At 38.7% G+C, this 19,396-nt stretch overlaps 9 protein-coding genes across 9 annotated transcripts; 6 read left to right on the top strand and 3 right to left on the bottom strand.

Moving 5' to 3' along the window:
• Window positions 1–15: 15 nt before the first annotated feature.
• Window positions 16–1,549, top strand: V1514DRAFT_328412 (L-Aspartase-like protein). The gene is made up of 2 exons (XM_066927164.1): window positions 16–137; window positions 190–1,549. The coding sequence occupies exons 1-2, from the start codon at window positions 86–88 to the stop codon at window positions 1,533–1,535; spliced, it is 1,398 nt and encodes a 465-aa protein (XP_066784236.1). The 5' UTR covers window positions 16–85; the 3' UTR covers window positions 1,536–1,549.
• V1514DRAFT_328411 (Prenylcysteine lyase-domain-containing protein) lies at window positions 1,550–3,546 on the top strand. The gene is made up of 3 exons (XM_066927163.1): window positions 1,550–1,768; window positions 1,827–1,971; window positions 2,024–3,546. The coding sequence occupies exons 2-3, from the start codon at window positions 1,839–1,841 to the stop codon at window positions 3,367–3,369; spliced, it is 1,479 nt and encodes a 492-aa protein (XP_066784235.1). The 5' UTR covers window positions 1,550–1,768; window positions 1,827–1,838; the 3' UTR covers window positions 3,370–3,546.
• V1514DRAFT_328409 (isomerase-domain-containing protein) lies at window positions 3,401–4,470 on the bottom strand. Its single transcript, XM_066927162.1, has one exon. The coding sequence runs from the start codon at window positions 4,226–4,228 to the stop codon at window positions 3,539–3,541; it is 690 nt and encodes a 229-aa protein (XP_066784234.1). The 5' UTR covers window positions 4,229–4,470; the 3' UTR covers window positions 3,401–3,538.
• Window positions 4,179–8,918, top strand: V1514DRAFT_291786 (nucleoporin subcomplex protein binding to Pom34-domain-containing protein). The gene is made up of 5 exons (XM_066925329.1): window positions 4,179–4,571; window positions 4,639–5,326; window positions 5,378–6,824; window positions 6,872–8,151; window positions 8,220–8,918. The coding sequence occupies exons 1-5, from the start codon at window positions 4,522–4,524 to the stop codon at window positions 8,829–8,831; spliced, it is 4,077 nt and encodes a 1,358-aa protein (XP_066784233.1). The 5' UTR covers window positions 4,179–4,521; the 3' UTR covers window positions 8,832–8,918.
• A 95-nt stretch (window positions 8,919–9,013) lies between these two features.
• V1514DRAFT_328406 (PXA domain-containing protein) lies at window positions 9,014–11,030 on the top strand. Its single transcript, XM_066927161.1, has one exon. It carries the CDS (start codon window positions 9,193–9,195, stop codon window positions 10,780–10,782), a length of 1,590 nt encoding a protein of 529 aa, XP_066784232.1. The 5' UTR covers window positions 9,014–9,192; the 3' UTR covers window positions 10,783–11,030.
• A 630-nt stretch (window positions 11,031–11,660) lies between these two features.
• On the bottom strand, window positions 11,661–12,112 carry V1514DRAFT_341900 (uncharacterized protein; the record flags this gene model as incomplete). The annotated part of the gene is made up of 3 exons (XM_066929076.1): window positions 11,661–11,675; window positions 11,735–11,839; window positions 11,906–12,112. 3 exons carry the CDS (start codon window positions 12,110–12,112, stop codon window positions 11,661–11,663), a joined length of 327 nt encoding a protein of 108 aa, XP_066784231.1.
• Window positions 12,113–12,363: 251 nt separating this feature from the next.
• V1514DRAFT_366894 (Maf1 regulator-domain-containing protein) lies at window positions 12,364–13,636 on the top strand. The gene is made up of 2 exons (XM_066929847.1): window positions 12,364–12,529; window positions 12,628–13,636. Exons 1-2 carry the CDS (start codon window positions 12,524–12,526, stop codon window positions 13,420–13,422), a joined length of 801 nt encoding a protein of 266 aa, XP_066784230.1. The 5' UTR covers window positions 12,364–12,523; the 3' UTR covers window positions 13,423–13,636.
• Window positions 13,637–14,270: 634 nt separating this feature from the next.
• Window positions 14,271–16,516, bottom strand: V1514DRAFT_319103 (uncharacterized protein; the record flags this gene model as incomplete). The annotated part of the gene is made up of 2 exons (XM_066925921.1): window positions 14,271–16,444; window positions 16,513–16,516. The coding sequence occupies 2 exons, from the start codon at window positions 16,514–16,516 to the stop codon at window positions 14,271–14,273; spliced, it is 2,178 nt and encodes a 725-aa protein (XP_066784229.1).
• Window positions 16,517–16,808: 292 nt separating this feature from the next.
• Window positions 16,809–17,903, top strand: V1514DRAFT_319102 (uncharacterized protein; the record flags this gene model as incomplete). The annotated part of the gene is made up of 1 exon (XM_066925920.1): window positions 16,809–17,903. The coding sequence occupies one exon, from the start codon at window positions 16,809–16,811 to the stop codon at window positions 17,901–17,903; it is 1,095 nt and encodes a 364-aa protein (XP_066784228.1).
• Window positions 17,904–19,396: the final 1,493 nt, after the last annotated feature.

Below are 19,396 nucleotides of genomic sequence, written 5' to 3'. Positions count from 1 at the left end.
TCGAGGCTTGCCTCGAAATTGCACATACGATTACAAGAAATTAGACAAGTTACTTTTTTAATATATTAAGAAATATCTGATATAAATGGCTTCAGATAAGCAGGATTTTAAAGCCTTATGGGGAGGCAGATTCACGGGTATCAGGTAGTATTTAATAATTTGTTGACGCCTGGTTAACAATGTTCATAGGTGGCCTGGATCCTTTAATGGCACTGTACAATGCTTCTTTTCCTTATGATAAAAAAATGTACGCTGCTGACTTGGAAGGAACTCGAGTTTATACTGCAGGCCTGCATAAATTAGGCCTTCTTTCTGACCATGAACTTTCGGAAATCCACCGTGGCCTTGCCGAGATTTTAAAAGAATGGGAGGAAGGAAAGTTTGTCGAAAAGGAAAATGACGAGGATATTCATACTGCAAATGAGCGCAGACTTGGTGAAATAATTGGTCGCGACATTTCCGGAAAGGTCCACACTGGCAGAAGTCGAAATGACCAGGTCGCAACCGACATGCGTATCTACGTCCGTGAGCAGCTTGGTGAGCTTAGAAACATCTTGAAAGAGTTTCTTTCTGTATTTGTTAAGAGGGCTGAAGTTGAAATTGATATTTTGATGCCTGGATACACTCATCTTCAAAGAGCACAGCCAATTCGATGGTCTCATTGGCTACTTTCTTATGCTACTTACTTTGCAGCAGATCTTGCTCGACTTGAGCAGATTATTGAGCGCATCAATGTTTCTCCTCTTGGTTCTGGTGCACTCGCTGGTCATCCTTATGGAATAGACAGAAACTTCTTGGCCAAGGAGCTCGGGTTTAATGGTGTTATTCCAAACTCTCTCACTGCTGTCTCTGACAGAGATTTTGTTGTCGAAACCATGTTTTGGGGGTCTCTTTTCATGAATCACATTTCTAGATTCTCTGAGGATTTAATTATTTATTCTACTGCTGAGTTCGGTTTTGTTTCACTTGCTGATGCCTACTCAACTGGAAGCAGTCTTATGCCCCAGAAGAAAAATGCTGATAGCTTGGAACTTCTTCGCGGAAAGTCTGGTAGAGTTTTTGGCTCACTTGCTGGGTTTATGATGACTCTTAAATCTGTCCCATCTACGTACGATAAGGACCTTCAGGAAGACAAGGAGCCGTTGTTTGACGTTCTCACTTCCGTGTCACATTCGATTTCTATTGCTACCGGCGTTCTTTCAACTCTTTCGGTTAATAGAGAGAAAATGATCGCTGCTTTAACTCCGGATATGCTTGCTACTGACTTGGCAGATTATCTTGTCCGCAAAGGCGTTCCATTTCGTGAGACTCACCACATTTCTGGCGAAGTTGTTAGATTGTCTGAAGAAACCAATGCTGGTGGAATTGACAAGCTAAGCCTTGGACAACTTCAGGGTGTAGATTCCAGGTTTGGAGAAGATGTCCGTGCGGAAGTTTTTGACTATGAGAAGAGTGTAGAGAGGCGAACTGCTATTGGTGGCACCGCAAGGGTTGCCATTTTTGATCAGATTGACCGCCTAAAAAAGTTGTTGTAAGTTGGATTTTGCCTTTAGATAATCACGTTTTACACAATAAAATATATATCGCGAATTTTGTTTTACAATTAATGCTCTTGTTCTATTATATGGAAAATAATAACAACTAAAAAAGTTCACTGTGACATAAAAGCGCCAGGTTAATTGCGCAATATTTTATGATTGGCAGGAATTCAAGACACGATGCAACATCAAGAATTCACTTGATGAACTGATTTTTTTATCACATAAATGTAAACTCGACTCAGACTTGGAAATTTAGTTTTATTATAATATTCTCATAAATATTAGACAACAAATACAATGATTTATTTTAAAGGGGTTCTTATTAATTTTCTGGTACTCATTATCCATGCCGCAGCCAATCAAGAAGTTTTTGAGCCACAATCGGACAAAACCTCTCCATTTTTTGAGAAAAATAGGATTGCCATTATTGGTATGTTTTTAGAATAGTTGTGGAAAGATAATGTGCTTATATGAATTATCAGGTGCTGGCGCTGGTGGAACATCCGCTGCATATTATTTACAAAAGTACTCAAAGAGTGGCTATGATATAACGATTTTTGAGAAAAATAGTTATATAGGAGGACGATCTACAACGATAAATGTGCATAATGATTCTCGCTGGCCCATTGAATTGGGAGCCAGCATATTTGTTCAAGAAAATCTCAATTTGGTCAATGCTGCGAAGGAGTTTGAACTGAATATTACTCAGACAAGTATTGGACGAGTTAAGAAAGCAGATGGTGTACAAGTTCCTGATTCTATTGGTATATGGGATGGGAAAGACTTTGTATTTCAGGTTGCTTCTGAATCGTCCTGGAAGAAAATTGGCAAATTGATATATCAGTATGGGCTTGCACCGATTAAAGCTCGCCGCTTAGCGAAAAAAATAATTGCGACATTTATTGATTACTACAGTCCTGCTCATTTTCCTTTTAATGATTTAACAGGTATAGCCAAGATTACCGGTCTTGCCAACATTACAAAATACACTGCTTACAATTTTTTGACGGACACCGGTGTTGGCGAGTTATTTGTTGATCACTTAGTTCAAGCGGCCACAAGAGCGAACTATGCTCAAAATATTCGTCAAATACAAGCGTTAGAGGCGGTTGTATGTCTTGCAGCAGATGAGGGGCTTAATATTGAAGGAGGAAATTGGAGAATATTTGACAGTTTTGCCAAAAAATCCGGTGCCAATATTAAATTGGATACAGAAGTTGATCAAATTAATCGTAATGGTGATAAATGGGAAGTTTTCTTTAATAATGCTGTTGAGGAATTTGATCAAGTAATTATTGCCGCACCGTATTATCAAACTGGAATCAAAGGTCTCTCCGTCGAAGTTGAAGAGGTGCCATATGTGTTGCTTTACGTGACTCTCTTGACATCAACCAAGCGACTCTCACCTAAATATTTTGGAACAAAGAATGGTGGTCCGGTGCCAACATATTTATTAACTACGCTTCCAAAAGATTTTACATCTCATCCACCGCCTTTGTTTAACTCCATCTCAATTGTCAGATACATCCCGCAAACGAAAGAGTATGTTTACAAAATTTTTTCGTTAACCAGAATTAAACCTCAGTTTCTTCAGCTCATATTTGAGGATGGTGCCGAGTTCAATTGGAGTTACGAAAAAATCTGGAAACCTTATCCTGTGCTTAAGCCTACCAACCAGTTTGAAAAATTCAAACTTGATAACGGACTCTGGTATTTAAATGGAATTGAGACTTTCATTAGCACTATGGAAACTTCGAGTTTGGCAGGAGCAAACGTTGCGGCATTAATCGTCGGACCTAATAATAAAACGATTGTTGAAGTTCCATAAGATTATTAGCACATGCTTACATGGCTTGCTGGTTGGGCGGATTTTGGGAGTTGCAAGGAATTTGTGTTTGGCTTGGAAAGGAATTGGGGATTTCTGGTGTTTTTTGTGTTTTTTGTGCTTTTTTTTATCTATACGTAACCACCAGATTTATTGTTTTTAATCTTCTTATTTACCGACCTTTTGCATTTGTAATAAATTGCTTGATTTTTTCATGGTCCTGTTTACCATCGGATTCGACGCCACTAGAGACATCAACTCCACGCACGTTCTTAACCTTGACCGCCTCGCTAACGTTGTCAACTGTCAAACCTCCTGCAAGAAAAAACTCTCCAGTATCTGGCAAGTCATTCCAGCTGATCTTTTGACCTTCGCCACCAGAACCTCCATCTAGTAAAGAAACTGCGTGAAATCCGGGACGATGTAAATCTTCTTCTCCAGGGCTAAATTTTTTTATCACGGGAACAGGAATTTTCTCTGCCCATTCTATTGGTTCGTCTCCATGCAACTGAACAATATCAATATTTGCTTCTCTCTGAATCCTTAAAATTTCGTTTAAAGATTGATTTCTAAACACTCCAACAACTAGAGGTGCCCTTTTTCGAACAACGTCCAAATGATCTGCAAACCACTGATCCTTGCCTATACCGACATGGGAAAAATGCTCTCCTGAGAATTTATGCACAGCATCTGAAATAGCTCGTGCTTGTTCCACCGTGACGGTTCGTTTTAAATTTGGGACCATAATCATGCCTATCAGGTCTGCTCCCGACTCAACAGCAACTTGGGCGGCTTCGGCTGTTCTAGTTCCGCAAATCTTAACAAGCACCTCGGAGTAAAACTCCCCTCGTTCGACTGCCATCTTAAACTAAACCAATCAAGACAGTAACCAAGTATTATGATATTGGCCGTGAATTAGTTTTGGATGGGTGGAACGGGCAATTTCCTAATGTGTGGCGCAGAATATGTGGCTAATGCGCATCAAGTAAACGCGAGAGAATATCAATATCAGATTTTTCAGAACCATATAAACATCAGACAAAACTCGTTTTTCTGCGAAGCAATTAACGATTCTCTTTACGTCCCAAATAATATATATATGGGCAGTATATATTAGAATTGTGCGAACCGGATTGCGGCTTCATTATTTGAGCAATGGCACCAGTAGCTTCGTTTGTGTCAAACCTACCAGGGGCAGCCATAATGTACGTTGCTGTAATTCTGTAATGTCGTTATTAATGAATATTAAGAATTACTAACTATTTCGTTAAGAACGTTTAAGGCAGCTTATTACTGTTTAATTTCCAAATCAGAGGAATCTACATTTCGAGCGCTAGATCTATTTTTGCGTGCAAATATTTCGGCTTTGAAAAAGTGTTATGACCCTTTTGATCCTCCTTCAGAAGAATCGAGTAAACAAATCGAGCAGGATGAAATTACGTTAGATGGACAGGAATATGTAATAAATGAGAAATTACGGTCTGATGCGAAAAAGTTTAGTACCATTGTGAATTTAGACGAAGTACAAGCACTGAGGATTGTTCTGCGATTTAACCGACTTAGAATTTCTTTTTCAGAAAAGCTCACTGAATTGGTGGCGCATTATTATTCTGAAAGACGCTATTTAATACAAATTGTGGGCGAGCTTTTTAGATTAAAGGTTGATCTGTCCTCAAATAAGCATGAGATTGCTAGAAAATACGCGATTGATATTCAAGTTGACCAAGAGTTCCTTGAGAAGACGCTAGCTGCTATTAGACTCAAATGTTTGGAACCTTTAAAGGTATCTTCAGATGAGACGCATAATGTTCTACTTGCTCGGCAGACTTTATTGGAGCAGGAAAAACTTTTGCAACTGATATGGAGAGCCATCGTTAGTGCTACTTTGGTATCTTCCCAATTTGTCGAAGTTTGGTATGAAACATTAAAAGAGACCGCTGTTTTTGCGGAAAATTATTCTGTAAGTATTTCAGCTGATTGATTTTCTCGATTTATACACTAACGCACTTAGCTTCTATTTGATCCAAGAACAAGCACTATTGATCTCATTCAGTCATATGTTGTTATTATATCTTTGTTACTATTTAATTTGGATGAATATCCCGATCTTTCAGAAGTCAGAGAGGTGGACTTTCAGAATCCAAAAACCCTTAAAATTGTGAATGACGCTATTATTCAAAGTTTGACCGATATTTCTATAGCCCAACCAATATGTTTCGCGTGGACTATATATGTTCTTCGAATCCATTCCATATGTGTTGATGATGATTTCACAATCGCAAAGGAATATGAAGAAATAATAGCCAGCTTTTTCAGTAGTGGAAAAGTTCTAACTATTGCTCGTGAGGTCGCCAACAAAGCGGTCGAGGAAGATTTTCTTTCTACTTTAATCAAAATTTCAAAAACTTTACCAGATAATATTGATTACGCTTCAGTACTTTCAAGTTTTTTGGCTGCATCGTCTAGATATCTAGTGTTCAACAACATTCACGTGGAAGCACTTAACACCATTCAAGCAAAGTATTTTTTATTGATTGACAAGTATTTGGAAGAACCGGACGTGATTCAGAATGTAGTATTATTGCAGAACAAATTTCCTATAAGCTTTAGCGTGTTCATTAGGCTTCTGAGGAGTTTTGGAATCAGGGCGAACGATATATTGTTAAATATGCATAGTTATATGCAACAACTGCCACGAGGATTTCGGGATTACGACACTGATGCTAAAGATCCCACAAAGATCACACTACTGTCTCGACTCTGTTTATACGAACCAAGAGAGGAAGATGGAGAAGGTGGAATATATATTCCACCTGGGACTACAGGAGAATTGATACCGAACGAATCAAACTTGTTTATAGTCATTTGGCATTTTTCATTTAATGGATGGGCATTTTTAGGAAGAGTTCTGGAACATGCTGCAAAAGTTTTTCCTACTGATGAATTGGTTCAAGAGATAATAACTCTTTTGGTATCAACCCTTAAGGTATTGGATGCAGATCAAACTTCAGGACTTCTTGAAGCAGTATCATCAAATCTGCAAAATCTGGATGTTGTTGAAGTGATAGGACGCGTTTGGATAGAAGCCATGCAGAATAAAAATGTCTGTGTTAGTGTTGCCTGTGCAAATTTCTTTTCCTTGCTTATTCCGGTACACCCAAACCGAGTCTGGATATTCATACAAAACTCTAATTTGTTAGAACGGAATGGACAGGGAGGAATGGCTGCATATTTGCTTTCATCTGTGGAAATTATTTCTGGCGATTACGGATTTTCATTGGCAATTATTGACATTGCCAGAGTTCTCGTTAAAGATGCAGTCGTCGGAAAGTTTTCAAAGCTGATTTCGCCCGAGATCAAATCTACAGTTTTATTACATTTAGTTAGGCATTTGGCGAACATTTATGAAAGCTTTCAATATTGGAAATATGAAAATCTTGCCCAAAGACTGGAGATTGGTAAGTGTTTTGAAGCCGTGATAATCTATAATATTAACAATTAGTAGGAGTTTTTATTTCCAATTTGTTTTCAGATATTATAGAGATAGTATACGGTCTTGATCAGGCTTCAGAGGGCAAAAATAAGATAAACGGCGTTTTATTTGCCGCATCACAACTCATTCTTGACCGGTTCCTTGTGGTCGAGGGGAAGAATTTAAGATGTTTACAACCTCTCATCGGAGCTATTGAGACATCGACTAGGAATATCGATGCATTGACCATTGGGCCAGAATTAATATATAAAAACCATGATATGATTCATGCGTCATTAAACTTTGCATCTACATTGACGAAAGTAAGATCCCTAATTCGAAGGCCGCCATCTCAACTGGAAAGAAAATTATTTGCTCTAACTTCCGTGCTTTCGAATTTGTTTGTTCAAGAGGATTTATTCCATGCTGAAGTGTTGAAACTTTTAAACAGTCTTGTTATTGGAATTTGGATAGGCGAAGAACCACCTTCTCTTTTGGCTCATTTAGGAACGAATCATTCTTTTACGTTAGTCGCAGCATTAACGTGTGCTATTGAAAGTGAACTTGAAGATATGGATGCTCAGGCAGAGATTGCAAAATTTTTATCAGCCGTGTTTAGTAATAAGCAGCAGGGGTTTTCTATTTTGCTGCTGAGTGGAAAAGAGATGGGTAAAGAGACAAAGAAAGATAATGGTCCGTCTTTGATTGAATTTATGAAGACCAAGGCAACGGTATTTGAAAAATTGCCAGCAGAATTGTCAGTGGAAGTTTTAGAAAGTATTGCTTTGGCACAGAACACTTGGGCAAAATCAGTGTTTGATTCTAAAAAGAATCAACTGTTTTTGGATAAAGTTTTTACAATGGTTGAGCGAGGGTCTGTTCCTATTACAGGTAACGAGTCGAATAATGATGTTGTTCAGATTTGTTATCGTTCTTTGCTGGCGGCACGAGCTGTTCAGCTGTGCGCGGTTCAAATCCACAAGAGCGGAAAGCCAACTGTTGAATCAAAAGAAATTGTTAAGCATTTTCTTGCCGCGGATAATCTTATTACTTTGACTGATAATGCATTTCGGATGCAGGGATATAGAGCATCATTACATGGACATTTACATCGCAATTTTGACAAGAAATGGCCACAGACTGCTTTGATTAGGTTTCAAAAAACTGGATTATTGCCTAAGCAGTATGGATCAAGTTATAAATATGACTTAAAAATTATGGATGATATATTTTCGACAAACTTCATATGGGCTGGTTATCGTTCTGAAATCGTCCAGGCAAACTTAAATCTTTCATTAATAGATTCTCAATCGGTAAGTTTAATAATCTTTTGCCGTTTCTTTTTTTTTTTTTTTTTTGCATTGGCAGCTAATTAAGATAGCATTTATTCCGTGCCTGGTATTGGTTTATTGCTGCGTTAATAGAATATTCAGACCATGAACCTGAACTTTTTAAGCAGTTAGAAAGAATTGCCTTGCTGCTGCTGCAAATTAACATAGATGAAGGCATTATGGCACCATTGTTTTATCCAATTGTCAACGAACGTTCAGCGCTGGCATTCATCATTATTCAAAAATTGCACTCAGTTATGGTGACAGGCAAGCAGAAATTTGACTTTAAGAAGATTTTGAATCACTCATGGACGCTCATAAGTTCGGTTGATGTTGATTTCGCTCGTGCAATGACCGAAGGCAAGCATGAGCTATATCGACCGTTACTTCGGATTTTGCTCGTTTGTATACGGGCGTTGAAGATAACGGAGGATGCTGGTGCTAAAGATGCAGAGATTCGGCAATTAGTTTCTAGTATTTTAGAAAACGTGGTTTCGCAGGCGTTTTCTATCTTGCCACCTACAGCACTAGAAGTGTTTGCGACCACGGCCGACCCGAGCAATGCGAGCAAAGAGGGCGTTTTCATTTCTGAATCTGGAGAAGATTTACTTTTAGTTTCGAGTCTTTTAAGAGATTGTTTGAACCTTGGAGGTTCTTTGTAAGATTTATAAGACTAGATATTTATTAGATGTATAATATAGTTTTTTTGCGTACTGTTCTGTATATATAAATACATATTTTTTATGTTAGGAACTTGAATTAAGGGATGCTTTTTATTTGCTTGACATGAATTAAAGTCGCTGATCACGGGGGTGCGCGATGCTTATAACAGCACCAATGTCATCTGCGTTTTACAAGCCGAACGTTATTAACCATGATATTACGGCAAGTGACCGAAAGGATATGAATAAAAGGGCAATAAATTTAAAATAGGGAACTAGACAAAATTCTCAATTTTTTTTTTTTTTTTTGCCCTGTGAAAATTGGAGAGCACCGGGTTGTCAAAGGCTTTTTTTTGGAGAAATGTCGAATTCACGACGGCACGGCACGTCAACAAGTGTGAACGGGAACTTGTCGAATGACACGGCAACAGGAAAACCAATTGATAGTGAGAAAACGGGAAAAATTAATAACAATGATGTTAATTACAAAAAAATAGAAAAGTCAGTGATTACGGAGACGTTGATACGAAACACGCTTGTCCCCAGCGCGGCCCTTCGGAAGCCGTTGGAGGAAGCATTACCTGCGCTAACATCGTTTGCGGATATTGATATCGAATTATATGCATTATTATCATTGATACTGCGGCAATTTGTGCAAGCATGGTACTCTGCTGTTACCGGTGACGAAGTCGTGGACAAGACGTTCGTGTATGAAGTCGTGCACGTTATTGCTCATGTGACCACATCTTTGGAAGGCCGGCTGCGCAAGGTGGATCCTGAATTGTTGTTATTAGATGACATTCCGTTTGTTTTGGATGCACATTTGCGTGACTATAAATTGGCCAGACAAAAAGTTGGAACCGCGTACGCGGCAGGTCAGTCATTTGAACAGATGTTTCATGCGTTGCAACCTCATCCAGCGTTAGTACCGCCTGCAGATGCAAAACTTGGCGATAAATCAGTCAGTGCTACTGAAAATAGTAACGATTATGACGATATGGAGCACAAGTTTTTAGCAGTATTATCTAAAGGAATACTGGCCGTGCTGCTTCCATCTGAAGATTTAGGTTCTTCCGTGGAACGAGCGCTTTTAAAAACTTTGTTAGCTGATGTGGTGTTATGGAAAGCCATTGACAAATTAAGTGAGCCATTTATGATACATGAGATTATTTCTAAAGTCATTGAGAAGAGCTTAAGCGGCAAAGACAGAGAAGAAAATCAAGACGGTTCGACACTGTCAGCAGAATCTTCAATAGTGCCGTTCACATTTATCACGCTAATAACGGAAATATTCCGGTTGATCGTCCGATTTATTTCTTTTTTTCAAGCTGGGATTGTTTTTCTTATATCTTTTGCAAATTCCTCAGAGCCGTCATCGTTATCACATAAGCAAACAAATAATTCATCCGCTCCGCATTATAACTCAACGTCTTCTTCACTCTTGACCATCGCACTTTTTCCCACAGTTGTTCGACTTCTTAATTTACAATCACGACAGCCATGGTTGATGGCCACCATTGAACTTTTAACATTACCGTTAGTTTCTTTACCGCCAGGTAGTTTAGTCGATCGCCTTTTGTCGCACTTTTTCCGCAAATATGTTCTCACTTCTCAATTTGCTTGCTCGGTGCTGGTCATTTCTAGGCAGACATTATTCCCAAATAATGGTCCCATGGCGCCACCACGAATTTATCCGTCCGTGGAAGAGAAACAGCAAATTTTAAAACAGGTTCAAAAAAATATTCTTAGAGCTATTCCAGTTAAAATCCGCAAACAGGTTCTTGGAGATGATGCCATACGAGGAGTCGAAGAATTACTATCACCATTTGACAATAAGTTTGCCAACAAGCATTTATTATTTTTCTTGGTTGACATGATCATTATAAAAATTTTACCGGAACTCGCAGAGCAGACTCCGGAAGAGCTTAAGGTGTGGAGATTAGGAGAGTAATTATTATTATTCCTTATATATTCAGTTATGGTGTGTTAAGAGAGTAATTCTCAACAAGGTGTTTTTTTTTGGTCTGGTTGGTTAATGCATTATTTTGTAAACTTAAAAACACATAAAATAATTCATGTGACCTTTTCAAGCATCAATTTTGCAATTATCTGTCACGATAGATAAAATGCCATTTCAAAAGTAAATCATTCAACAATAACCATTTGAGCGTCAGCAAATTGAATTCGATATTACAAAATAAAAATTAGTTTTAGTAGATATATATATATATTTGGCATAAGATTCATAGCCAGTTATATTTTTTTTTCTAATTAGCCCAGATTAACATGTCGGTACAAAATTAAAAAATCATACGAATAACAACAGTCAACAGAGTTTGAGTAAAAAGAATGTAATCTATAAATTATAGCCAATAACAAGAATGGCTAGATTTTTTGTTTTTGGATTGAACGTTGACTGTATAGTACGACTAACTAAGTTCACATAGACTGTGTCATACTACAACGTTATATATACCAATGGTTTAAAAGTTTTCTGTTGCTTCTTGGTGACCAGCGCATATAATTAACAACCTTGCAAAAACAAAGAATTCAATATTTCCAGTTTGAAATTATAATTGAATGTAATGAAGAATTCATCGGTGACTTTATGGACGGCCAGTATGGTATGACATACCTGAATATTCAAAAAAAAAAATAATCTGATCACACACGAATGTATATATTAAAGCAGCATGTAACTTGATAAATGATTATCTCATGCTATTAAAACTGCGACGACAGATTGGAACCACAGCGTTTGGTAATCATAAATAGAAATAATATAAATTCAAAGCTTTCGTAATTAAACTATTGTACAAAAAAAACTCGTTATCCAGGACCAATCTGAAAAAAAAAGTTAATACAAGATGATTCTTCGGACCAAGTATCACATCCAAACTTACTTTTGGCATGTCATGATGTTCACTTAGACTACCAAGATATTTGTTATATTCTTCAACCTGTTCCTTGTACGATTTGGCAGCCTTGCCCTCAAGTTGCTTCTCCAACTAAAACCAAAAAAAAAAAGCTGCGTCAGTACACCGTGTCGCCTTTTATTTCAATAGTATGCTCACCCTCTTCCTCTGAATCTCCTCAAATTTTTTCTCAGTCTCAGTTTTGCCATCATTAGCTGAAACCCTTTCTAATGGTTTGTCATGACCAGGACTGGTAACTTTCTGGTCTTGATCCCTCTTTATCTTTTTCTTCTTTTTTTTCTCTACTTTGCCACCTTTTAGTCTAAGTCCTCCACCAAGAACATTTGCATATTCATCAGAAGGCATTGGTCAGTCCTGAACGATAGACGATGTTTTGATATAGAATATACTTTGTGCACTATGATTCGTGCCTCAAAGGAGGTTTCGTTATTGCGTGGACTGATTAAGGTTTGAACTACGACGGATGCGGTGCGGATGCTAACCAGGCCCGTCCCTCCACAGTAATGAAATAAAAGTTAATTGTGCCCGTAGCGTACGGGCACACCCGATGAGCGGGCCTCATCGCGTTCCCCGACCTCGAAGGCCTTGTTCTATATATATGAAGAACTTGGTTTGTATCAAAGATAACCCCACCAGCAGTTCCATTGTTTTCTTTTTGTCCCGCCCTGGCAATTGTGTGCTAAATTTATATAAATATACCAACAGTATCATACTTGATTATTTGGAATTGCTTTGCAAGACGTTGATTTCTTTACAATGAAGGTATGACGTGTCTGTGGGATGTTATCAACGCGGGCCCGCCCATTCCGAGCTAGCGAATTCGTGGCAATCAATGTCGAATTTTAACCCTCATTATTTAGTTTGTCGAAACTCAAGATTTGGAGCTCATCAATTCGGCATTGGAATTTGATACCCCAGATTGCAAAGTCGTAGGAGGATGCGATTTATATACTACCAAAGCTGCAGGAGGAGATAAGAAGCTGTACAAGTCAATCGACAAGCAATTACATACAATGCATCAGGATAACCTTTTACTGTCTTCATCATTTTCACCTCCTTCTTATTCACCACCTGATCAACGTGTCGGGAGCTTAGATATATTGTCAAAGTCTTCAGAGAACCCATTACTATCAAGCTCTCTTATCTCAGCTGCCTCGTTAGACGCGTCGCCGTTCGGACCGCTGGATCAGGTATCATCAAGGCGCACGTTTGCTTATCTAGTTGCAGTATTAAATGCCAGTCATCCGGATCATGATTTTTCCACGCTGCGACCGTTTGATTTTAAGCGAGAACGCGGCGTTAGCCAGGTGGTAAACGCATTCAACAACACATTGTTTGGCGTGGGCATGCCGGTGCCGCCTCGATTATGGGAGATTATTGATTCACATATTGATCTCAGGGATTGCGTGATTTATAGTTACACGCCGTCTCCCTCGTTTTTGGCTGACGAGCCAGGGACGATATGGTCAATGATGTGGTTCTTCTTTAACAAGCGACGCAAAAGAGTCGCGTATTTGTTTTTAAAGGGTACCAGGCATCATCACTTGTTAAATAAGTCAACCGAGGATCGGAACGACAGCGGGGAAGCGTCAGATGAGATTATGGATTATGATTCCGAGGATGGAATCGTAGGCGATCTTGAATTGGACGATTAATCTTTGTTAATTGGGTTTTCTTTCCCGTGTACTTTTAGTTGTTATACTTTGTTGGAAGCTCGGTCTGGGGTTGAATTTCGGTGGGGACAACCGTTGGAAGAGAACGAGGTCAATAGTAACAGAGCGTTGGCGTTTTACTGTATTTAATATTTTTTTTTTTTGCGATTAAACATTATGCATTGTTTTCAATAATCCAACGCACTGCCGAATATGGTGTGCGACTTTACAAAAATACTCATGAAGCCAAACTAAAACAACCCAAGAAAAAAAAAAAACTATTGCATTTCTGTTGAAACTAGATCGAATCAACAGAAGATACTGATTCAAATGACGATCTAGGCAAATCAAAAAGCCGCGGACTAACCATGCTTCTATTATTATTATTATCAAACTCAGGCCGACCAGTAGTGTCAAATGATGTGCCATCACGAAGTTCGATTTCGACTGGCCCGGTCAATATTGAACTCGAATTCACATCATAGTCATCATCACCATCATTCACGAAAAGTGAAAAATCAGGTGTCAAGTACTTGTTACTCTTCTGATTATTACTCGTTTCAGGTAATAAGTATTTGTTGCCTTTTTTCTGGGCTCGTAATCGCAAGCTGTGGCATCCGGATTAGTTCGCGCATGATAAATTTTTATTTCCTGCCATGTCTCACTTACAATTTAATCATATTTTTTTTTTTTGTCTGAATTAGTTACGTTCTAATATTGAGTTTTTCTACATATGCAAAATGACAGAGGCAGGCAGGGATATCGAGAATAAATATGATTATAACAATTGTACATTCAACCAGCGCAGCAAAGTTTTGTCAGGCGGGATTTGGAATTATTTTTGAGTGACGTCATGCCGCAGCCGCCACTGCCACCTTGGCGCGACGCGTCACCCGCTCGTCCTCAGGGTTGAAGCCAGCCTCGGATGATCCATACACGGCCCAGTCAGGCGTTTTGGCAATGTAATCCATGGGTCCGAACTCGGCTCCGGATGCTTGAAGTTCAAAGAACCGGTCATAATCAATGTGCGTGTACCATTCACCGTTGATATAAAATTTGGACTGGGCAATAAGGATGCAACAACTATGAGCGTGCTCGGCTGCGATTTGATAGTCCAAACCTAATGCTTGCAATTCCGTGTTTAAGGCAGTCACAAAGTCCTTGACCTCATCGTAGAAAGGCACATTAGCCATGGTTAATTCCTCTTTGCCCGAGGTGGACGTTCCGCAGTACGTGACTCCCTTGATTTCAATAAAGCATGGCCTTGCTTGGTCAACTAGCCTGGCATATCCGGCAGCCTCGTTGAGATTAAATCCCTTCACCAGCGTTAACCTGAACACGGTTCTTTGAGTCTGCTTGGTCCGTAAAATATCCAAGCATTCATTAAATCTTTCCCAAAAATCTCGGTGCAATGGCTTATCGATCCGGCGTAATGATTCCTTGTCACTTGCGTCGATCGACACATACAACTGCGTCACCTGGGACATTTTCCGTAACTGGTCAGGATGCTGAGCATTGCAAACCAAAAAAGATGAAATTTTCCTGTCATGCAACATGCCCACAAATTCATTAATATGCGGATAAAAAATTGGCTCGCCGACCAAACTTAACGCGCAATGCCGAATAGTGAACGCCTCGGCAAACCTGGCAGCCTGCACGCCGGGCACGCCCCTCATTTGCTTGATTTTCTTATAATGACCTTCCATCGCACCTTTTAAAATCTGGTCCGGCGGGTCAACCTGCCATCTCCATGTCGTACCAACAGGGTTAGTTCCATGACGCCAACAGAAAACGCATTTGTTTGAACAACTAAGTGACGGGGTTGTCTCCATGCATAAATGCGACTTGATTCCATAAAACGCAAACTTGTAACATGAACCGCGACCTCGCAAGGCGGATTTTGTCCATCGGCAAATTTTAACCCCAGAATGACTGCCAACGATCGTATAGCCTTGCTTGGTCAACGCAGCATACGTTGGCGAATCTTTTCCAACCATTTCCTTTTTCTGCGAATTTGCCATGATAACGCCCATATCTTCCACGTCCACAACGCCGTCTTTCTTTTGCGCCACTTTTTTCTCTTTCTTATTGATATCTACTTCATCCTCACCATTAGCTTGTTGTTCTTGTTCATCTTCATCATCTTCCGATTCAGAAGCATCAACGACCTGATGAGCCACACTTTCCGGATCAGCAAGCGTCTTACTTAGATGTTCAATCCACTCATCAAATTCTGCACTGGCATTACTCTTTACATCACCAGTTCCGACTGGAAATGCTCTGGGTGCGCCAAGCTTGCCAATGTACTTATCAATTAATAACGCCTGATAGCAAAATGCTTCCTCCCAACTTTCCTTATCACCAGTTCCAAACACAGCGTACCCACCAAGTTTCCTTAATGGCTTAGAATCCACTCGAAAGTCATTATATGTATCCTTTAACGTCTCAATAAAATAATCCAAAGGTGACTCCGAAGCATACGAAGGTACGACAAACAAATAAATCACTTGGTCCAATTCCTTTGACGGGTTCACGAAATACGTATCCAAGTCATCAATGTAATCAATATTTATCTTTGAAACTTTGCGATTGGCAAAATTATTTTGAATTTCGTGTTCTAATCGCTTGGCAAATTTTTCGGTCGTGCCTGTCAAGGTGGAATAAAAAATATAAACATCGCCGGATAGTCCTGGCTTGACTGTAACCCGTCTGGTAAAGACTTTTGCCTTTCGAGATTTCTTGTGCCTTATCGGAACGGCGTTGCTGGAAATTACGACTACTTCACCATCTTGATCATCTGAGCTAGCATCATTTGTTGATGATTGTTCGTTATAATCCACTTCAAGTTTATCGTCATTATGATTTCCATTTTCAAGCGACTGATCTTTTTTATTGGTTAATTTTTTCGGAATCGTGGCTCGTGGCTGATAAAAGCAAAGCCTCCAATACACATAACAAAATGTGGCACCCAAGATTACTGGTATTCGAGCTTCATGCCAAAACGACACAACCTTGGAACTAGATACTATTTTATCACCAACAGTTAGTTTAGCAGTAAAGTTTAAACCAATTTAAACTAATAACAATTCGCACCCATTTTTTTTTTGAAGAAATTTCAAGTCGCTAATTCTTGACCAATTTTTTGTTTTTATTTTGCTTTGTAATTGAATTGTAGATTACAGAATCTTTTTTTTTTTGCGTTCAATATGCATCAACGCTATCAACTTTACGCCATAAATAGCAACCCATTTTTAGCCACCGAGCGTTATGTTTCCCCGGATTTTTTTTTTTTAGCCCGATTGTGATAATTTACTGCCCAGGGTTTTTATCATTCAACTTTTATTCATCTTAGATTATATGACCTCAAAGAAATTTCCACAAATCTCACCATGATAGATAGTTTTATGGTTTCACTTAGAAAACGATTTCATAGTCGTCGATCACTAACTGTCTCAACAGCTGCTTCGCCTCGGTCCCAACAATCATCGTTGCCTGCTACATCGTCTTCGTCATCGACATTAAGTTTATCTCTTGAACAACAAAACGACAACAACGACAACAACAGGAATAAAAAAATATCAAAAAGTTACGGTGATGACATTTATTCATCATTTCATCGACGCATATCTTTTATTTCTCCGCACACGCAAGTAATTCGGGCCAGAATCCCGACGCCGCGGGGCCAATCGATTAACGTTTCGCGAGCTGAAACTGATAAAAAATTTGCATCCACTGCCGGATTGGCTGTCCAACTATCTCAGCAAGTTGCTGCAGAGGCTACTGGGGCAGCATCTACTGCAACTACTGGTATTGCCGGTGGTTGTGGTTTAAATACAAATGGCAAGAAAACAATGCAGTTCAAGTGGGGTCGCGGTCGTCGCACGTCTGTTGATACCCAACATTTGAAGCCGAAAATTTCTGAATTATTTATTCCTAGAATGATACCTGACAAAGAAGAATCATTGGGGTCTGCCGAGCAACAACAGTACAAGCAAGGCATATCTACTATTATGCAAACGATTGATGAACCATCAGAAGATAGCGATCAGACCACGGAGTTGGATACGGACGAGGCAATCAGAAAGATTAAAAGTATAATAAACGATTCAGTAGCTGAATTAGAAAATAGGCAAGAAAATAAGTTGGAAATGCGGCGGCGGCAGCAACAGCAGCAACGGCAGCGCTTGTCGCTGACGAGAATGCGAGGATTAACAATGATGAAGATTGAAAACAATGATGCTGATAGTTTCAAGATTGCACTTCCGTGCCCGACAGTATTAAACATGTTGGAACAATCGGGTGATCTTGTCGGCATCCCATTAGCAACCGAAATTGCATGTCAACCCGCGTCTGGTGTTATCGAACTTGCCGAAGGGGGCGATAATGACTTTTCAAAAGTTAATCGTGATGGTACGTTTGGAATTGGATCGCGTCCGGGTACACTGTTTCAACGCATCAGAACTAAGCTAACAAATGAACGATAAACACACGTCAGCAAAGTAATACTCAAAAAAAAAAATCTCAAAAAATAGGAAAAGAATGGATTTGGTTTAGCAAAAAAACACAAGAAGAAAATTCTGAAAATTACGATTTGTAGGCACAATCAAGTTTATCGAAGAATACCGACGCTCACTTTTTTTTTAAAAAAATAGACAAATTGAAAACCAAACAACAAAAAAAAAACCATAATAATTATAACTTTGTGTATACATGTGTCGAATGTTTTTTTAATAAGTTTTGCATTGATCAATATCAGGAGGAAAAGAAAAGAGTTGCGACAGGGGATGTACCTTGTTTCAAGCAACTTTTGCATAATATAACACCGCAGATGCCTCTTATGCAACGATCAAAGAAAATCACAGTGCCTTCATTTTTTTTTTATCATTTTTAGTTTTATTTTTCTTTTTTAATTCTCAGTTACATGATTACTACAGTTATTACGTATTGTTATAATACTAAGATTACAACAAGCATTCAACAAATTAATCTGATAACAATCAGTCTTCTCATTGAATAAAAAAAAAACAGTTGAAAGCATTTCAAAATCGCAACTAATTTTTTTTTTTAAAACCAATTAATAGATTATTTTAAAGACATAAATGAGTTGTTATACTAGTATGCTTGACCACGCACTGGACATGCAAGAGCGAAAGAGCAAAACGCGTCACCACGTCCCTATGTCCCTCTGTTCTTGTTCTTGTTACCCTAAACATACATTTTTCTTGCTGCCTTAAACCATATGCAAAAATTTTCGGTTATATGACATATTTTTGCCAAGGAAGAGCTCATAATGCGACGGGTATCGCTTGACTGAAAGAAGACACATATGCTCATATTTTTATACAGCTATGCCGAGATGATAAATTACAATTGGCTAGGCTACGTATGGCTTTTTTAGCATTAGCCATTGGTACACTATAAAAATCATTAAGGTTTCTCATAATTTTCCCTGTTTTTATAAAAAAAAAAAAGATGATGAGGGAAGAAGGTAAAGTGCACAATAAAATTTCCCGGAAATGGAAAAAACCATGAGAAACATTTATATCATAACTTTACCCAAAAAAAAAAAAAGCGGGGTTGGGAAGGAAGGTTTGTTCTTGGAACGGGTATACTGCAATGAACTTATCAATATTGAGAATATTTATCATTATACTATACATATCTGCATTACCGTTTTTTATGTGCTAAAAAAAGTTTGAAGACAAAATTAAGGGAGAGGGGGATGGCGAACGGTGGGTGATTAACTTTTTTGATCTAATCACACAAAAGTGCGATACGGTGCAAATAGTATAGTTGTGATATAGTTATTACACACAGGCCTTAATGATGACGATGACATGCATGTTTGTTTGTTTACTTTTACACGCCATACATGGGAATTATATTTTTTTTTTTCATCCGCAAGCGTAAGGATTGCCTGTGATACCATCTCAGCCGTGATTGAACCATTTTCGGAATTGAAATTTTTTTTTTTCAA

Source organism: Lipomyces japonicus (assembly GCF_038497905.1).
Source record: "Lipomyces japonicus strain CBS 7319 unplaced genomic scaffold V1514scaffold_12, whole genome shotgun sequence".
Taxonomy (NCBI): Eukaryota; Fungi; Ascomycota; class Lipomycetes; order Lipomycetales; family Lipomycetaceae; genus Lipomyces; species Lipomyces japonicus.
Note: the sequence above shows the minus strand (reverse complement) of the source record. Positions and strands in the feature narration are given on the sequence as shown.